Source organism: Haliotis asinina, chromosome 2, assembly GCF_037392515.1.
Source record: "Haliotis asinina isolate JCU_RB_2024 chromosome 2, JCU_Hal_asi_v2, whole genome shotgun sequence".
In the NCBI taxonomy this organism is placed as follows: Eukaryota; Metazoa; Mollusca; class Gastropoda; order Lepetellida; family Haliotidae; genus Haliotis; species Haliotis asinina.
This window is the reverse complement of record NC_090281.1, coordinates 75,330,282-75,348,091: the sequence shown is the minus strand read 5'-3', so window position 1 is coordinate 75,348,091 and position 17,810 is coordinate 75,330,282. Positions and strand designations below refer to the sequence as shown.

General features: G+C 44.2%; 1 protein-coding gene across 2 annotated transcripts in view; it reads right to left on the bottom strand.

Annotated features, from left to right (window-relative positions):
- LOC137274313 (leucine--tRNA ligase, cytoplasmic-like) overlaps positions 1 to 17,659 on the bottom strand; it is a 43,257-nt gene extending 25,598 nt beyond the window's left edge. The window contains exons 1-9 of one of the 2 annotated variants that reach the window (XM_067807451.1): positions 17,507 to 17,659; positions 15,873 to 16,036; positions 15,319 to 15,406; positions 14,450 to 14,530; positions 11,959 to 12,093; positions 9,940 to 10,101; positions 8,395 to 8,507; positions 7,587 to 7,650; positions 6,114 to 6,181 (exon numbers count right to left, since the gene is read on the bottom strand). In XM_067807451.1, coding sequence (XP_067663552.1) covers positions 6,114 to 6,181; positions 7,587 to 7,650; positions 8,395 to 8,507; positions 9,940 to 10,101; positions 11,959 to 12,093; positions 14,450 to 14,530; positions 15,319 to 15,406; positions 15,873 to 15,997 — 836 coding nt within the window. In that variant the 5' untranslated portion in view covers positions 15,998 to 16,036; positions 17,507 to 17,659. Of the gene's footprint in view, positions 1 to 6,113; positions 6,182 to 7,586; positions 7,651 to 8,394; positions 8,508 to 9,939; positions 10,102 to 11,958; positions 12,094 to 14,449; positions 14,531 to 15,318; positions 15,407 to 15,872; positions 16,037 to 17,382 lie in introns of both variants that reach the window. The other variant, XM_067807453.1, reaches the window with a different exon arrangement.
- Positions 17,660 to 17,810: the final 151 nt, after the last annotated feature.

The following is a 17,810-nucleotide window of genomic DNA, read 5'->3' as shown; positions in this document are numbered from 1 at the left end:
TTACCTAATGGGCGGATGGTCGGGTAAGTTGCTGAGCAACCACCAATGGACCAAATGACTGTAATCCCTCCACGTCTTCAACTGCCAAGTCCCTCAAGTAGTGGGATGCGAAGACAGTTGATGACCTCCAGAAACAGCCCTCCATGATCTGCGGTACTGTGCAGTTCCGATGGAGGGCCATCGTAGACGCCAAGGCCCTGATCTCGTGCGGGTTACTTGCTACCGGATGAGGCAGGTGCTTGTCGTCATAGGCCGCCAGGATAGTCGATCTGAGCCAGAGGGCAATAGTATTTCTGTTTACTTCACCTTTGCAGGACACGGCAAAGGGAATGAATAACCTTTTGCGGGATCGTCTCCTAGAGGCTGACCTTTTAATATAGCATCTGAGAGCCCTGACTGGACATAGCAGCTCCTCCTCCAAGTCATGATGACCCAAGATCGTAGACAAAGGAGGGATGGAGAATAACCTGTTAGGCTGCCCGGGAAGCTGGTTCTTAGCCACAAAATCCCAAAGCAAACCCAAATGAGCACGTCCGTGTCTTGACTGTTCAAATCGGATCTGAGTAACGTCAAGAGCATGGATCTCGCTGACTCTAGCCGCTGTTGCCAATGATAGTAAGAAAACCGTCTTCTTGGAAAGATGTTCAAAGGAGGCTTCTTCTAATGGCTCGTACGGCGGCCCTCTGAGATGTTGAAGGACAACATTAAGATCCCAAGCTGGAGGACGAAACTTGGTCTTCTGGTCTTCCAGCTTGAAAGCTTTGAGAAGCGCAATAAGTTCCGGTATCTTGGAGATCTGTGAATCTGACTTGATAGCAAGGACAGAATTCAAAGCTGACAAATAGGTGCCTAAGGTACTGCCTTTGAGATGTCTAGAGTTCCGTAGGTAGAGAAGGAACTGTGCCACAAACTGAGGAGATGCTGCCATGGGATCTTGAGATCTTCGTGTGCAAAAATTCTCAAAAGAGCGCCATTTGTCGTCATATAAAGAACGGGTAGAAACTCTATGCGCGCGAGCTATAACGTTCGCCACGTGCGCAGAGTAGCCCTTAGCCTTTAATGCTCTCTGCAGATGACCCATGCGTGAAGATGGAATCGCCGTGGATCCGGATGCAGCTGTCGACTGTGTGGATGTCGAAGCAGATGCAACCACTCTGGAAGTTTGTAAGGGTCTCCGCTGGCGAGCCGTCGAAGATCGGGAAACCACGATCTGGCTGGCCACCAAGGTGCGACCAAAAGCAGTCGGAGGTTCTGCGTCAGTCTGATCTTGGCGATTACATCCGAGAGAAGAGTTGGAGGAGGGAACGCATATGCGTCCAGTCCTTCCCATGATAGAGACATCGCGTCGACTGCCCACGCCTGTGGATCCGGCACGGGAGATACGTACGTTGGTAACTGGTGATTGAAACTGGTGGCAAAAAGATCTACCAGTGGTCTCCCGAGTTGCCAGCAAATCTGGCGAAATGCGTCCGGATGAAGCATCCACTCCGTCGGGGATGGTTTGCCGGGGCGCGACAGGGCATCTGCCAGAATGTTTTTGCAGCCGGGAATGTGACGAGCCGCGATCACGATGCCGTTGCTGTCTACCAGATCCGCTAACAGGAACATCTGGTCCAGAAGTTGTTTGGACCTGGTTGTACCCTGATTGTGAATCACCCACACGACCGCGGAATTGTCGGACGCTACCAGGAGTCTGGAGTCTGTTAGGACCGGTAGCCAGTGGCGAACCGCTAGGATGACTGCTTGCATCTCCAGGCTGTTGATATGCCACTCCTTTTCGGCGTCTGACCACAGCCCTGAGGTTGTCTGGCCGTTCAAATGAGCACCCCATCCCAAGAGGGATGCGTCTACAAACAATTCGTGGTCGTGGTTGAAGTTTGTCAAATAAACACCGGCGCAGACGTTCCACTCTACCGTCCACCACCTGAGGTACTGATGCAGGTGCGGGGGTAGAAGAAATGACGACTGGAGGTCGTTCTCTCGAATGAATGGTAATAGGAACCTCTGTAGTGGGCGCAGCATAAGCCGTCCTCTGAGGGTGAGGTCCTGCGCCGACGTCAACAAGCCCAACAGAGACTGCCATTCTCTGAGGGTGAGAGGTAGGGACAGAGCTCGATCCGTAAAGGCGAGAATCTTCTGCCATCGATCGGGAGGGACCCTGACTAGATTGAGCCGAGTCAGGAACAACCCCCCAATGAACGTTAACTCCTGCGTTGGTTTCAGTTGCGACTTCTCGAAATTGATAATCCATCCCAACTGTTGAAGTAGGCGTGTGGAGAAGTCCAGTTGTTTGCGTAGCAACTGAGGATTGCAGTGATTTAGAAAACAATCGTCGATGTAAGGATCGAAGTCTATCCCCCGGAGGTGCAGAAACCGGGTGACAGGCAGTGTGACCCGAGTGAAAAGCCACGGGGCCGTAGAAATTCCAAACGGCAGCACTCGCCACTGGTAGTGTACTCCGTTGAATATGAAACGCAGGAACTTCCTGTGGCGTGGGAATACAGGAACGTGCAGGTAAGCATCCTGTAAATCTAGGCTGGCCATCCAAGCTCCGGGTGACAATTTGGCTCGGATCTGATCCAGTGATGTCATTCGGAAATGCGGGGGCTCGGCTAAATACAGGTTGTTGAAAGTCGCCATGTTGTGAATCATCCGCATTTTGGTGGAACCTTTCTTGGGTATCAGGAAGATGGGTGAATAGAACCCCGGGGAGAGATGGGGTTCTGACACTATCTCTATAGCATGTTTTGTTAATAAAATGTTGATGTTTTCTAGGATAAGTACCTGTTGATCTATTGAGTACCCTCGTGACAGGGGAGTGGTAGTCAACGGCGGAGCTCTGGCTAGTGGTAGCTTGTAGCCGGCTCTCAGGATCTTGCAAACAAACGGGTCTTCCAGGAATGTCCAGTTGGCCCAGAAGATCCCTAGTCTCCCACCTACAGGGGTCGGATGAACTGGTACGACTGGGGGTGGGAGGTCCCAGTCGTAGTAGTCCATGGCTTCAGCGGCCGGAGTAGGGACGCTTGCCCCTACCTCGACCGGACGTAGCTGGGGCATCCCTGCCACGTTCTTGAGGCTTGCGCTGGACATCTGAGTCTTTGGTACGACCTCGTCCCCTCCCAAACGAGGAACGGATCGACTCTCTCCTGGGTACATATCTTTTCTTGGCATTACCCCTGGCTCGGCCACGAAATGCAGAGCCCAAGGCCTCGAAAGTTGACAGCGCCACTTCCGTGTTAGTAAGTTCGGCATGTTGTTTATACACCGACGGTATCTTTTCATCAAAGAGGAACTTAGACGTTTAAATTCCTCTTGCCAAGAACAAGCATCTAAAAATCCAGATCGGCGCATAGTAGTAGTCATGGCTAGCGCCGCACGTAAGTGTCCAAGTAGGTCATGGAGTACTCTGCCTTGCCAAGCAAAAATGGTAGTTAAATGATCCACCCTCGAGGCATTATCCTCTGACAAATCCAAGGCTGCAGCGGAGGTGGCTGACGCAAGCGCCGAGATAGGTTTAAGCATACGTTTCAGTTCAGTATCAACAGCTGCTAACTTTGAATCCTGAACTCTGTAAGATGATGGAGTTGAACTTGACAACCTCTTAATTGAATCGTCTAGCGCCGCCCCGTTGTCGGCAAAATCCAGACTGTGCACTTTATAATCTGATTTCTTAGACTTCGACGCTTTGATGGTCGGATTTAAGGATAACTTCGCAAAGTCCGAGTCTAACAAAGTAATCGCATCCGCCACCATAGGGTGTGGTGGAATAAGTAACTCAGGAGTCAAGTGAATCGACGCCGGGTTGTTTGAATCCGAAGAAGGGGAAGGACAGTCCGGTAATCTGTCGGCAATCCACTCAAAGACAGCAGTTAAGGGAAGATAGGTGCCATCACTATCACCAACATTGCCAGGTTCCTCCTCATAGTCTGGGCAAAAGAACTGTTCCTCGTGTTCCTCCCAGGAAATAGAGGTTGATTCTCGTCGCTGACTCGAGTTGGAAGCAGAGTTCTTAGTGTTAAATTCTTTGCCGGAAGTCCGCAGTGGTTCCGGCGATCGCGAACGCTGGGATCTAGAGAGACGTCGTGGTGATCTTGACCGAGATCGCACTCTACGTCTACTTCTGGTACGTGAGTCTTCCTCTAAGGTGCGCCTTGGAGAGCGGGAAACCGACCGGGAGCGCCGGCGCCTGCTACGGTGTGGAGAACGAGAGCGCCGACCCTTCGGGGACCTAGAACGAGATCTGCGCCGGGAGCGCTCAGCCTCTAAACGACGAGCGCGCTCTTCATCCAGCTGGCGCTGTAACATTTCTTCTTTAGTCAGCGTATGAGACACTCTGGGGATCCGATAAGACGTAGTTATAGGAGCAGGGTCCGGCAACAATATTGGCGCTGGCGTCGGAATAGGCGCTGGCGTCGGAATAAGCGCTGACGAAAACACCGGTGCTGATGTAAACAAAGGCGCCGGGACAGGCAGTGGCGCCGGGACAGGCAGAGGCGCTGGTACAGGCAACGGCGCTGGCGTAAGTCTAGGCGCTGTCGTTGGTAAAGGTGTAGATACCGAGGTAGGGAGTACAGCAGCGCCCGGCGTCAAGAGAGATCGCAGAAGCCTCTGAACTTCAGGATGGGATAAGGCATCCGGGTGAGATAAATCTACAAAGGCGTCCGAACGCGTAGGCTCTGGAGAGGAGCGCGCCGGCGTAATAGATGAGCGCTCCACACTCGGCGTTGATAGTGGTATTGAAGGCGGTGGTAGATCTTGGTCGTCAGGTAAGGATCCCAAGGAAGACGCTGGCGACGACATTCTTCTCTTACGTTGCGTAAAACGTTTCCTCCGAACCGCCAAAAAGGTCTTGAAATCGGTGAGAGATAACGCTTGACAGTGTAGGCACCGACTATCGATGGAACAAACAGCGGACGCACAATCCGGACACCAGGGATGTGGGTCCTTGGCTGATTTCTGCCCCTTGCAGACAGTACAATAGTGTCGAGTCATACACAGAACTGTAACAGACAAGAAACCACGACTTGACGACATGTTAATACAATACTAGGAGGAAAACCCCCTACATAAAAATGTAGAAAGTAGTTGCACCCCTACGTAAAAAATAGGCACACCCGTAAGTGCGGGGCAGCGAAAAATAACAACCACAATGGCTGCCTTCGCTACGCTGAAATTCATGGCAGAAAAAAGTATGCTAAATACCGAAAACACAAGTGAAAATGACCAAGCATGGGCAGAAACATGACGGGCAAACCACCAACAAGATGAACTACCCTCATGGACGCCATGTCGTTCTCACCTCCGACATGGCCAAGCCAAGCCTGAGTGAGAAAAGAACAACACGAGGTAGCAAGGTAAGCACATTAAATGCTTGTATGACTTGACTTTGATACATAATGAGGGGATACAAACCATACCTACCAAGGAGTAGCAACTTTATTGAAACTACACACAGTAGGAAAAAAAACTGCAAACCAACACGTCCGTTCGCACGAACGCTAAAGGTAAAAGTGAATTTTGGATTCTGCGCTCTCGCGCGAGTGGAGAGATCACGTCACTTCCGTGACTACATTCGTAGATTACATGAGGTAGCCATCGAGGGGATGGCGAATCAACGACTGTCTGATCTCGTTTAGCGAAGCTAGAGGTAATATGCATAAGACCTATGGTAAGGTAAGTTAAAAATTTTGTGGATATCAACTTCTTTATATGAGAACACAACGTTTATATGAGTTAATGCTTACTCCAATCACCTGATGAAGGAAATATTTTTAATCGCAAATAAAACCAAACGAAGTTCCCCTACTTTTTTTTGAAGAGTATATATATATATATACTGAGCAGCAGAAAGAATGCAACAGTGGCTTTTTGTTAAGTTCTTAAATAGAGGACATAAACATGAATGCTTACTTAAATGAGATTTCATTCTTTAAAACTTGCATTTCCATTGCTGTTCAGTACACAATGAGTTAGTGAAATCCAAAACTGACTGAAAGGTTTAAGGTCTGCACGTCCCCCCTGTCATCAATACTTTGAGAATATCACAATGAGAGCTTGACTCACTTAAGAAAACTTACACTGAAATGTTTTAACTATGACAACAGAACACTCACCTGAGTTTCTGAGGTAGAGGTTCGGTGAGTTTCATCTTAATCAGTGTGTACTCTTGAGGTGCTACACCCTGAAATATTGCAGTGATAATATGAATAAATATAATTGCAGTCATAATATGAATAAACATAATCAATAATTGATAATTGGAAATATTGTCAATAGGAAAGATTAGGAATGATCATCGCTATGAAAACTGTGTACATTAACTTTTGCGATAGAAAAAGGTTTGGCCTTTACTCACGGACTGCTTCTAAACTATGTTCAGGATGGAAGTTTTATAATAGTCTGTGCAAGAAAATGTTACTCCTCCACTGTGATTTGAAACATGTAATTTTTATGATAAAACTGATATTTCACACTGACAATAACTCATGCTATACTGCTTATCTCCCTTTTCCTTTCAAAGGTTACATGGAAACTTGAATCCCATTGTTCTTAAGAAGAGTCAAATTCACTCACCCATCTGAGCCCCTCTTTAACTGGCCCACGTGACTTGAGCCAAGCTCTCCTCACACTTTACTTCATCACCTAGGCGGACTTGCGGGACAGTTTCCCTTTTACAGCTTGTATCCTTAACATTTTCAGCCAGATTTTCAAATTATGGCTGGGAATTGCATTTTAGGGCATTATACTACCATAACAATGTTTGTATTTACATAAATTACAGGTATGTTTTAGATTTTCTGTAATTCAGGTGACTGTCTATACATGATGGGAGGAAAGGGAGGTCAGCAATACAGCATGAGTCAGGATAAACAAAAATATATTCATTTCTTTCAGACATTTTTGTCATAGTAATGTCTTCGATATTTATCAACAATCAATCGATATTTAGTTAACAGTTGCTGGTTTCTAAACAGTGCAAAGTGCAGTTGTAGTAGCATTTCTATACATTGTGCAAAACATTGTGAAGAGTGCACTGAAATCCTTGCATAAGGCAAAAATCATCTGATTTCAGAATATGGTTGGTTTATTGTCTTGCGGCACTCACAGCAAATATTCCAGCTATATGAGAGAGGTTTGTAATAAATCAAGTGTGGACAATCCACAGCAAGAGCATCAATCCACACAACTGGAATACAGTGATGTGTAAACCAAGTCAGCAAGTCTGAAAACCCAATCCCATCAGTCATCACATATGACAAGTTTGGGTCACTGAAGATCAATTCAGAAAATACCACAATTCTCACTGGATAATTAGCCCAGCATCAACCAATCACGTTTTGTCTCATTCAGTCACTAAAAACTGGTTCAGCTGAAGTCAAAATTTTGTTCTGCTGCATGAAAATAATTTTAAAAGGTATGCAAATGTTGAATCAAAATAGTGATAATGGTTATCAAAAATTGAAAATATGGTATCAGAATTGATTTTCGATGAGTCATACCAAACCAATCCAACCCCACTTTGTAGGTAACACAATGGTAAGTCATCACAAGGCTGGAATGAGGTACTGGTTATAAGCCCTGCTTACCTCCCCTGAACTCCGGTCATGATCCATACAGGGCTGGTTGTCTTTAGGGCAGAAGATGGTGTACCTGTAACAAAATGTGCCTGATGATTCAGTACATCAGTGTGTTTACACATGTGGAAAGAAGGACATTATTCAAAGAAACACCTTTCAAAGACAACCCACATAAACTCATTACAATAAATGTAAAACATCACACTCGGCAATATTCCAGATCTGATTGTGGTCTGTAAATAATCAAATCATGACCAGACAATCCAGTGATGGACATTTCAAGCATCAATCTATGTAAGTAGCATACATTGACATACACAAAACAAGTCAGTAAGCTTCACTCCTGATCTTGTAAGCTTTCGTTTACAAAAACATGTGCAGCTGAAAATCACTCCTGACCTTGATCTAAAATTGTGTTCATAAACATTACAAGTATTAGTTTATTAGAAAATGCATACATATATATATATGTACTCCTAGGACGTTCTCTATGACTCAGAAAACACGCACGCGCGCGCGCACGCACGCACGCACGCACGCACGCACTCCTAGGACGTTCTCTATGACTGAGAATAAAGGATTCCAAAATCTTGTGTCCATATGAATGAAAAATGAGTGAGTTTATTCCACTTTAAGCAATGTTCCACGGAACAACCAGAAATGAATGGGGTGTCCAGGGGACATATCATGACCGGATTCACACACTGTATCGATGTGGGGAATTGAATGTGCAATTTCGGTGTGACAAGCTAATGCGTTAACCACGAGACCACCCAACCGCCATCTATACAAATGCATTCACAATCACATACTCCACCTTTTCCCAAACTTGCACTTGTCTCGTTCCTTCAGTCTGATATACATCCAGCGGACGAAGGAATCAAAGTATGGATTGTAATCAGTTGTCATGAAGCTCCGCCTCCAGTCAACCTGCAGCAGCCAATCAGAGAGTTCGTTAGTGAAGAATGACTCACTGGGCCTTTGAACAGAGGCACATTTGACAGCTTAAAGCAAGGGTTATCTTATCATAAACAATGTTTACAATGTCTACTAATTTACCACATGGTAAACAAATGTTGAGACTACCCCTAACAGTAATCACCTATACCTACTCCCACCCCAAAACACTGAAACTCCCAGCAGTAATCACCTACCCCTATTCCCTTCCAAACAGACTGTAACCCACAGCAGTAATCACCTACCCCTACTCCCATCCCAAAACACTATAACCCCAGCAGTAATCACCTACCCCTACTCCCATCCCAAAACACTGTAACTCCCAGCAGTAATCACCTGCCCCTACTCCCATCCCAAAACACTATAACCCCCAGCAGTAATCACCTACCCCTACTCCCATCCCAAAACACTGTAACTCCCAGCAGTAATCACCTGCCCCTACTTCCATCCCAAAACACTGTAACTCCCAGCAGTAATCACCTGCCCCTACTCCCATCCCAAAACACTGTAACCCCCAGCAGTAATCACCTACCCCTACTCCCATCCCAAAACACTGTAACCCCCAGCAGTAATCACCTACCCCTACTCCCATCCCAAAACACTGTAACTCCCAGCAGTAATCACCTACCCCTACTTCCATCCCAAAACACTGTAACCCCCAGCGGTAATCACCTACTCCTACTTCCATCCCAAAACACTGTAACCCACAGCAGTAATCACCTACCCCTACTCCCATCCCAAAACACTGTAACCCCCAGCGGTAATCACCTACCCCTACTTCCATCCCAAAACACTGTAACTCCCAGCAGTAATCACCTACCCCTACTCCCATCCCAAAACACTGTAACCCCCAGCGGTAATCACCTACCCCTACTCCCATCCCAAAACACTGTAACTCCCAGCAGTAATCACCTACCAATACTTCCATCCCAAAACACTGTAACCCCTAGCAGCAACTGGCCCCCGGTCCCTACTTCCATCCCAACAAACTGCAACCCACAGCAGTAATCACCTACCCCTACTCCCATCCCAAAACACTGTAACTCCCAGCAGTAATCACCTACCCCTACTTCCATCCCAAAACACTGTAACCCCCAGCGGTAATCATCTACCCCTACTTCCATCCCAAAACACTGTAACCCCCAGCGGTAATCACCTACCCCTACTCCCATCCCAAAACACTGTAACTCCCAGCAGTAATCACCTACCAATACTTCCGTCCCAAAACACTGTAACCCCTAGCAGCAACTGGCCCCCGGGTCCCTACTTCCATCCCAACAAACTGCAACCCACAGCAGTAATCACCTACCCTGACTCCCATCCCAACACACTGTATTCCCAAGCAGTAATCACCTACCCCTACTCCCATCCTAACACACTATAACCCCTAGTTGTAATCACCTACCCTGACTCCCAATCTGATGAGGTCGCTCTTGCAGTGAGGGGGGAAATACTTCAGCCAGTGTACAGGGTCAGCAAAGGCTTTGATCTCATCATCGGTCAGTCCTAGAGCAGCCATGATCAGCCACTGATATTTAAGACCACCAGTCTTTGCCAACACTTTACTCTGAAAGAAAAATGAGCATAACACTATTATCAGACCTGAAGTAAGCAGTATGCATATGTTATGTAGGGCAGTGGGGTAGCATAGTAGTTAAGCCCTTGTTCATCATGCTGAAGACTCAGGTTCGATCCGCCACATGGGCACAATGTGTGAAGCTCACTTCTGGTGTACCCACGATACTACTAGATATTACTTTAAAAAGTCTGGTAAGCCTTACTAACTCACTCATGTGAAGCCATGTCTTGATCTAAAAGAAAAAAAACACATCCTCTTTTCCTTATACCTTGTTGAGTGAAGATTTGAGGCCCTATAGTTGTTTTATCCCTTTCAGGCAGCCAAAGTATCATATGTTGGAAATCCCTTACTAATACTAGCATCTCATCAAGAGGTCAGAGACCTGTGAAGGTCCCGGGGTAGAATAGGCCTTCATCAACCCATGCCTGCCATAAAAGGCAACTATGCTTGTCGTAAGAGGCAACTAATGGGATCGGGTGGTCAGGCTCGGTGACTTGGTTGACATGTCATCGGTTACCAACTGCGCAGATCGATGCTCATGTTGTTGGTCACTGGGTTGTCTGGTCCAGACTCGAATATTTACAGACCGCCGCCATATAGTTGAAATATCGCTGAGTGCGGCATAAAACTCACTCACTCTAAAGGCCAGAGCCTTCTAAGTAATACAAACACAAATATGCTTCAGTCAAATATACGGCTGTCTTACAGTAAAAAACTGGGAAGTTAAAATCTATATGTCATTTTGCCCTTTTGTCAAACCGGAGAAATTTACGTTTTAGTTTCTGAACTTTAACACAATACTGTGTGCTTACAAAATGGTAAACATTCTGAATTTATTTATTAAAAGGACTTACATTCACTTATCAACACAAACTACTTCATGCCAAATACAAAAGTCTAACACTCAGATAAACAAAACCGTTTTCATGTCTTGATCTAAAAGAAAAAAAACACATCCTCTTTTCAACATGTCTAAATCCAGCCAGTCAGCCTGCAAAAATAGTAAACCAGTCCCTCCTGGATTCCGTGATTCCACGGTTGCAGAGAAAATCACGGAATTTACCTTTCCATGCAGAAAAATGTCTGTTCCGCGGAAAATGCATTTTCATGCAGAATCCGTGCAGAATTCTCCGCTTTCCTGCTGTGGAAATTGCTTATTTTAAAAACTGAGTGAAAACTGACTGACAGTCAAAATCAAAAGCAGAGTTAATGTCAAAAGTAGGATCGGTTACACATAAAACGAAATTGACATATTTACTGTGACATTTTCAAAATAATCATGATTTAGATACTTCATTATTAAAGCATGTTTTAGGCATCTTCCAATTACTATTAGATGAATTTGAGACTGCAATTACGTTCTCAATTATTGTTGTTTGCATGAAACCAGAAGTTGTTCATCTGCATCAAAGTTACGAATGAGAGGAGAGAAATGGCTTTCAGCGATTGTTTAATTCTCAAACTAAGCAAAAGGTGTGGGTGCTTTGTCATCAAACTCACTCAACATGTGACGTGTGCTGTCGACGTAACTTTGTATCTGTGTTTGAGAATTAAGCTATGAAGGTCTGTGTAATATTTTTGTTGTTTTTTCTAAATGTTTTAACCGCAGAATTTTTTGCAGAATACTGAAAAATAGGGTGCAGAATTTGTTTAAATTTGCTGTGGAATTCTTAAATATTAGCTGCAGAATCCAGGAGGGACTGGTAAACTGAATTTTGACATTTTCAGCATTTACTTTCACTAATCAACACAAACTACTTCAAGCCAAATACAACAGCTTGGGTTGCCCTAGCCAAACAGCTTGCAGAAATAGTTATGCTGTAAAAATCACAAGAGTAGCCTCACCCTCTTGCCTACAGCCTTATCCTTGATCACGACATCCTTTTCTGCGGGTGCCACCTCCTCCTCCGCAGTCTCGGGGGGAAACTTGGGGGGAAATCCATAGTCTTCCATCTCCCGCTTCAGTTTATCTGCACATGCCTGGTAAAAAAGATCACCTGCCATCACATCACAAATCATGTACAGTCACAGCTCCCCAAAACTGAACCTTACCAAACTAGACCTCTGTCAATACAAGTACAAGTTTGGAATGTTAGTTTGTCACCTCTAACAATTATATTATGCTGCCCCCTCTAAGGATTCTATTACTAATACACCTGTAAACACATGTGGCAACAGATTGAAACAAAAATGTAGAGGTTGCAGATTCTTTGAATATAGTCCTCCATGGGGTACACATAAGCATTTTGATGTCCATTTAAAATTCCTACAACAGTTGTCACAATATTTTGAATAAAATATTTACAAAACAAAAACTACAGGCTTCCACAGACCTCTGCAGCCAAGAGCAGGTAACTCTAGACTAAAACCTCACACCTCACTTTCCATACTGAACTTAATCAGATAGAATGTGGGGAGGAGGAAGGAGGACCATATTCAAAGAATCTGCAACCTCTACAGGTTTGTACAATTCTATTATACATTCCTCCTTGGAGTACACAGAAGCATAAGACTTCTTAAGACTGAGTTCAGTAGTGACTTTCTGTCTCATATAACTCTAAAGAACAGAGAAAATCCCCAACTATAAATCGAAAAGCGGAGCCAACCAGGTAGAGGCATGAGACAGGCTCAGGGGTCGAACTTATAAAGCGAAACCTCGCTAACGTACACTGAACATATTTATTACCTCCCACCATTCCTACAACTGAACATAAGTGAAGATAAGGGAAAAATAGCAATAGACCCAAGAGAATTGTTTGCCTAACCAGCAAAAGCATCCAATGACACTGCTCATGTGCAGCACAGAAGATGGGAATAACATGGGATAAAATACTATAACCATAACAAAACCGACACCAATGTAGAAGGGACTGAGAAGAAAACCCACCACTAGTTAAAATGTAGATATTCTATTCTCAAAGACAGATCGAGACCTGAGTCAACAGCGCCAAGCCCCCCCCTACACACACACACACACAACTTGGTCAATTTGAGGCGCCCCAGGCAAACTATCTCCAGGGCCTACGCTCGGATCAAGCTGCTTGGGGTGCATCCTACCCCCCTGCCCCAACTCCAAAGATACATCCAATCCGTCCCCAATGACGGGCACCGTGTGTATTAGAGTCCTCACCAATGACATCAGTTGGTGAAAGAGGGAAGACAATGTGTCATACATCATTAGTGGTGATCGTGTAATGGGGATTGCAGGGGAGGGCGATATTGGGGAAGGAGTAGACTCCTTGGAGGCCCCAGATGATCCGTTCTTTTTATGGAACATTCAGACGGTGGGCCCTTAGCCTAAATGTCAACCCCAGCCCACAGTAGCTTACGGTAAAACAGTACATTCTCACATTCAGACTTGACTGTTCTAGGTGAGAACACAGCACAAGCAGGGAAAACCTTGTTCCTCATGGCTACTTTAAACCAGGCATCTCAAGCACAATTCATGTGTATCTTTAACTGGAATGGACAATTTACATCAGGCAAGGCAGGCCTTAAACTGACAACAGTGAAAACCAACCTAGGCACCTATACATAAATAATGGCTTACAAACAATGCATGGGCGACAGGACAGGACAGGATAGGATGGGATAGGAGAGGATATTTATATATATTACGATACATGTAATAAATGCATACACAGTACAAGAAACACATACACTAAAGAAAATGTAAGCACCCATATAAAGTGAAAAAAACGCCAGACTAACATCGCTGCTACTTATGTATAAATAATTATAAAAAACTGCTAGTACAAGTAAACCACGGCAAACCTAACACCACTTAAACACATTTATGCCTACAAATAACTACTACAACTACAAGAAACACAGCTAGCCCTTCAAGGGATACAATGAAAAAGCAAGAATAGCAATATGACCAAATTGCCATCTTGACAAGCACATGGCAAGCAGCCATGGATGCGAAGAAAGATACAACCTACATATATGAAAAATAACCAGAAACAATGTGTAAATCACCCATGCATGAAAAGAAGAGAACCATACATACAGTAGCTGTTTCTGAAGCACTCATGTTGCAGGGATTACAACACAACTGAACTCAGTTGCAGGACACGTGTCACTTGTCAGTACGGTGACAGCATGGAAAGTGAGGTTATAGTCTGGAGTTACCTGCTCTTGGTTGCAGAGGTCCGTGGGGGTCCTGTAAGGATCGTCTCACAAGGCAAAACCGTAGTTTTTGTTTTGTAAATATTTTAGTCAAAATATTGTGGCAACTGTCGTAGGAATTTTAAATGGACATTAAAATGCTTATAGGTTCCCCAAGGAGGGATATATGACAAAGAATCAATGTTCCTGTTTATTTGCTACCCACCTTGATTGGCATGCCAGTGCAGTGGAAACCAAATGGAAATAGACATTTCTTTCCAAGCATTCTCTGGTATCCCACAGCAAACTGAAACATGAACAGATAAACAATGTATTAAAAAACATAACGTTGAAATGTTTCTGATACTATATGAAGTGTCTCTTGTGACACATCATAGTTGGAATGAATGAATGAGTGAATGAGTGAATGAGTGAATGAATGAATGAATGAATGAATGAATGAATGAATGAATGAATGGACAAACCTAAACAACTAACAAGGAACAGGAACTCAATCCACATTCATGACAACTGTGTGTTTTTCAGCATTCCAAATAGACATTTCTTTGTTCCAAATCTCCACAAGAACCCTTGACACATCCACAGCTCAGCCCAATAAGTGTATTACCTCCCTTTGCTAGCTCCTCATTCACACAGTAGCCAATAGGACAAGCTGCTACAGTTTGTCAGTGTCAAAAAAGGTTCCAGCCACAGCTGCAGAGGTTTGCTCATCTCAAATTTACTCAGTAATTTAGGCACCACCTAAATAAGTATAATTCTAAACAAGCACTTATTCATACAACTATTGTAAGCCCTAAATGCGAACATAAAGAGTGAGTGAATTTAGTTTCACACAGCACTCAGCAATATTCCAGCTATATGGCACCGGTCTGTAAATATCGAGCCTGGACCAGACAATCCAGAGAATCAACAGCATGAACAACGATCTACACAATTAGGATGCAATGGCATGTGTCAAACCCCTTTGTCGCCTCGTAAAACAGGCATGGTTTACTGAAGATTAATTCTAACCCCAATCTTCATGTGTCACTAATATAAAGAAAGGTTTAAAGTATGATCAGATATATATCCCACCTCACATTTGGACAGCGAAAACGTGTGGCCAAGGTGAAGACGGCCATTCATGTATGGGAAGGGGAACGTCACCATGTACTTCTCTTGTCTGAAACAGATTTATTATACATGGCATGCAAGGGTCTACACAAACAAAACATTATCAGATTGTACTGTTTGTTTCATCAGTTGTACTGTTAGTGTTTGTTTCATCAATATTTGGTATATTTGTTGCACAAAGGCCTCACTCAGTATAAGGGCTGTTTCGATATACTCGCATATTCAGTGAAATAAACCCTAAATCCTTCACCAATTCGTTTCACCATTCATGATCTCTTTAAATGAAAAACATTCTCGGGAGTGACACCAAGATAAAAATCAGCACCAATTTATGTTAATGGGATACATTGACAGGCATCCCCCAAGCCTGCCAGTCTGACCACACGATCCGTAAGTTATTCTTACATGTCGCCTATCATGACAACCATAGAATGCTTAAGACCAACTTATATCAACTACAATTTTAGTACAAAAAGACTGGTAAATATCTTTTTAGACATCACATTTAAACTCACTTTGCCTCTGCCGTGCCACTTGGAGGAGCATCTTCTTCAAAGATTTTCAACTTTTCCCATTTTGCTTGCACTTCTTTCTCTATCTGTTGTAGTTCCGACAATTTAGCAGTACTCTTCCTTTCCATGTTGAAGTTAGGCTCAATATGATGATTATGCTTGGTAAACTGCATCAAGCAAACAAGAAGAGTTTTTTAAACAGTTAGGTATGGTGGGGCCTGCAACGCTTTCAGCAATAGTCCAGCAATGTTACGGCAGGGGACACCAGAAATGTGCTTTCACATGTTGTACCCATGTCGGGGATCAAACCCGAGTCTTCAGTTTGACAAGTGAACTCTTTAACCACTCAGCTGCCCAATCGCGGGCCCATAATGCCAAATCTCACATCTAAGCATATATAGCAGCGGTGGAGCAGTGGTTTAAGTGTTTTCTTGTCACCCTGAAGAAGTTGGTTCAATCCTTTGATTTCCCACATGGTAGGTTTGAAGCCCATTTATGGCTACCCTGCCATGATACTGCTCAAATATTGCTTAAAGTGGCATGACTCAATTTTGCTTGAATTTGGCATATTTTTGTCAGAATGTAATTACTTTGTTTTCTCTTCTTATATTTTCATTCATATCATAAAAAAACCTGAACAACTATCAATGACAAATTTTGTTTAATTATTTTCATAAATAACAATTTCAGATGCAGTTTCCCTTTCCATGGTCAGGCAGTTACGCGAATGAGTGACCCACACTGTGGTGGCAAGTGATCCTGTGCATAGAGCTCAGGTCACCATCAGTTGAAGTTGAGAGCACCGTCGAGCTCGGACAGTCCTTGGATGGGTGACCGTGTTTGGCAGTTTGACTCCTGAGAGTTTCTAGGACTTCCATCCTGCCCCACAATGAAGCACATGGGAAACATGTGGTCTCACCTTAGTAAGTGAGTTTGTTCAAATTTGCCTCTATTCACCCAGCAGAACAGGTACCCGGTGAGATAAAGTCCTGTGACTATGACCTTTTAGCGCCTAAGAAGCAGCTTGGGTTGTTTGGGGTAATGATAATCAGATTTCAATTACAGGGTCCAGTGAGCAACTAGTCAGATGGATATATATAATTCACTATATAAGTGAATTATTATCATTATCCCCAGGCCCCTTAGCCTTGGCAGTCAACTGTACTTAAGAGTACTGGGCACTGTTCTGAATATTGACTTTGGCAATCAAATCTCTGGATACAACAATGTGCCCGAGATACAAATCTGTAGTCACGATGGAAACGATCACTCACTTCAGCATCTCATGGACGGTATTATTTGGGTCCTGATCCCGATGATTGTAGTTTCTACGGAGAACCAGTAAAAATATAACACAGCCGAACGACGAATGCGTACCCATCTTCATTTAAACTGCATCTCGGAACCAATATTGAAAGTTCAATCGGTTCTTTTTACCTTAATCTTGCATACACAGCCTTTTGACCAAGAAAGCATGAGGGGTTACGCATTTAACCTGGTATTGGTAACTTACAGGCGACACTACGTGTTGAGACGATCCCAGTACTGCGATCACCGCCTTGTTCAACTTCAAGCTGTAAACTAACACAACGCAGTTGAGTTTTGCCGCTATCAATGGTAGATTATTATTTCAATACCTTGCATGAGACTCGTCAACAGTGATGATGAAACATATGGACAATTCACGCTTCCTCCTGTCCGGCCGCTGTCGTAAGTGAGGGCGACTATTGATAGCTCCACTTCACCGCGTGCTTTTCATTACATTTGTTGTTTTGAACGGCGTTGTCACTGTTTGGAGATTAGGTGCAAATGCGCTTTCGGCACACGTGCAATCATAGTGTAGACAGTCCCTTATTTTATAACTATACGACATAAAAAAAACATGTATCATACTTTTTTGGCCTCATTTTGTTTATCAGGACCGATAATCACAAAGATGAA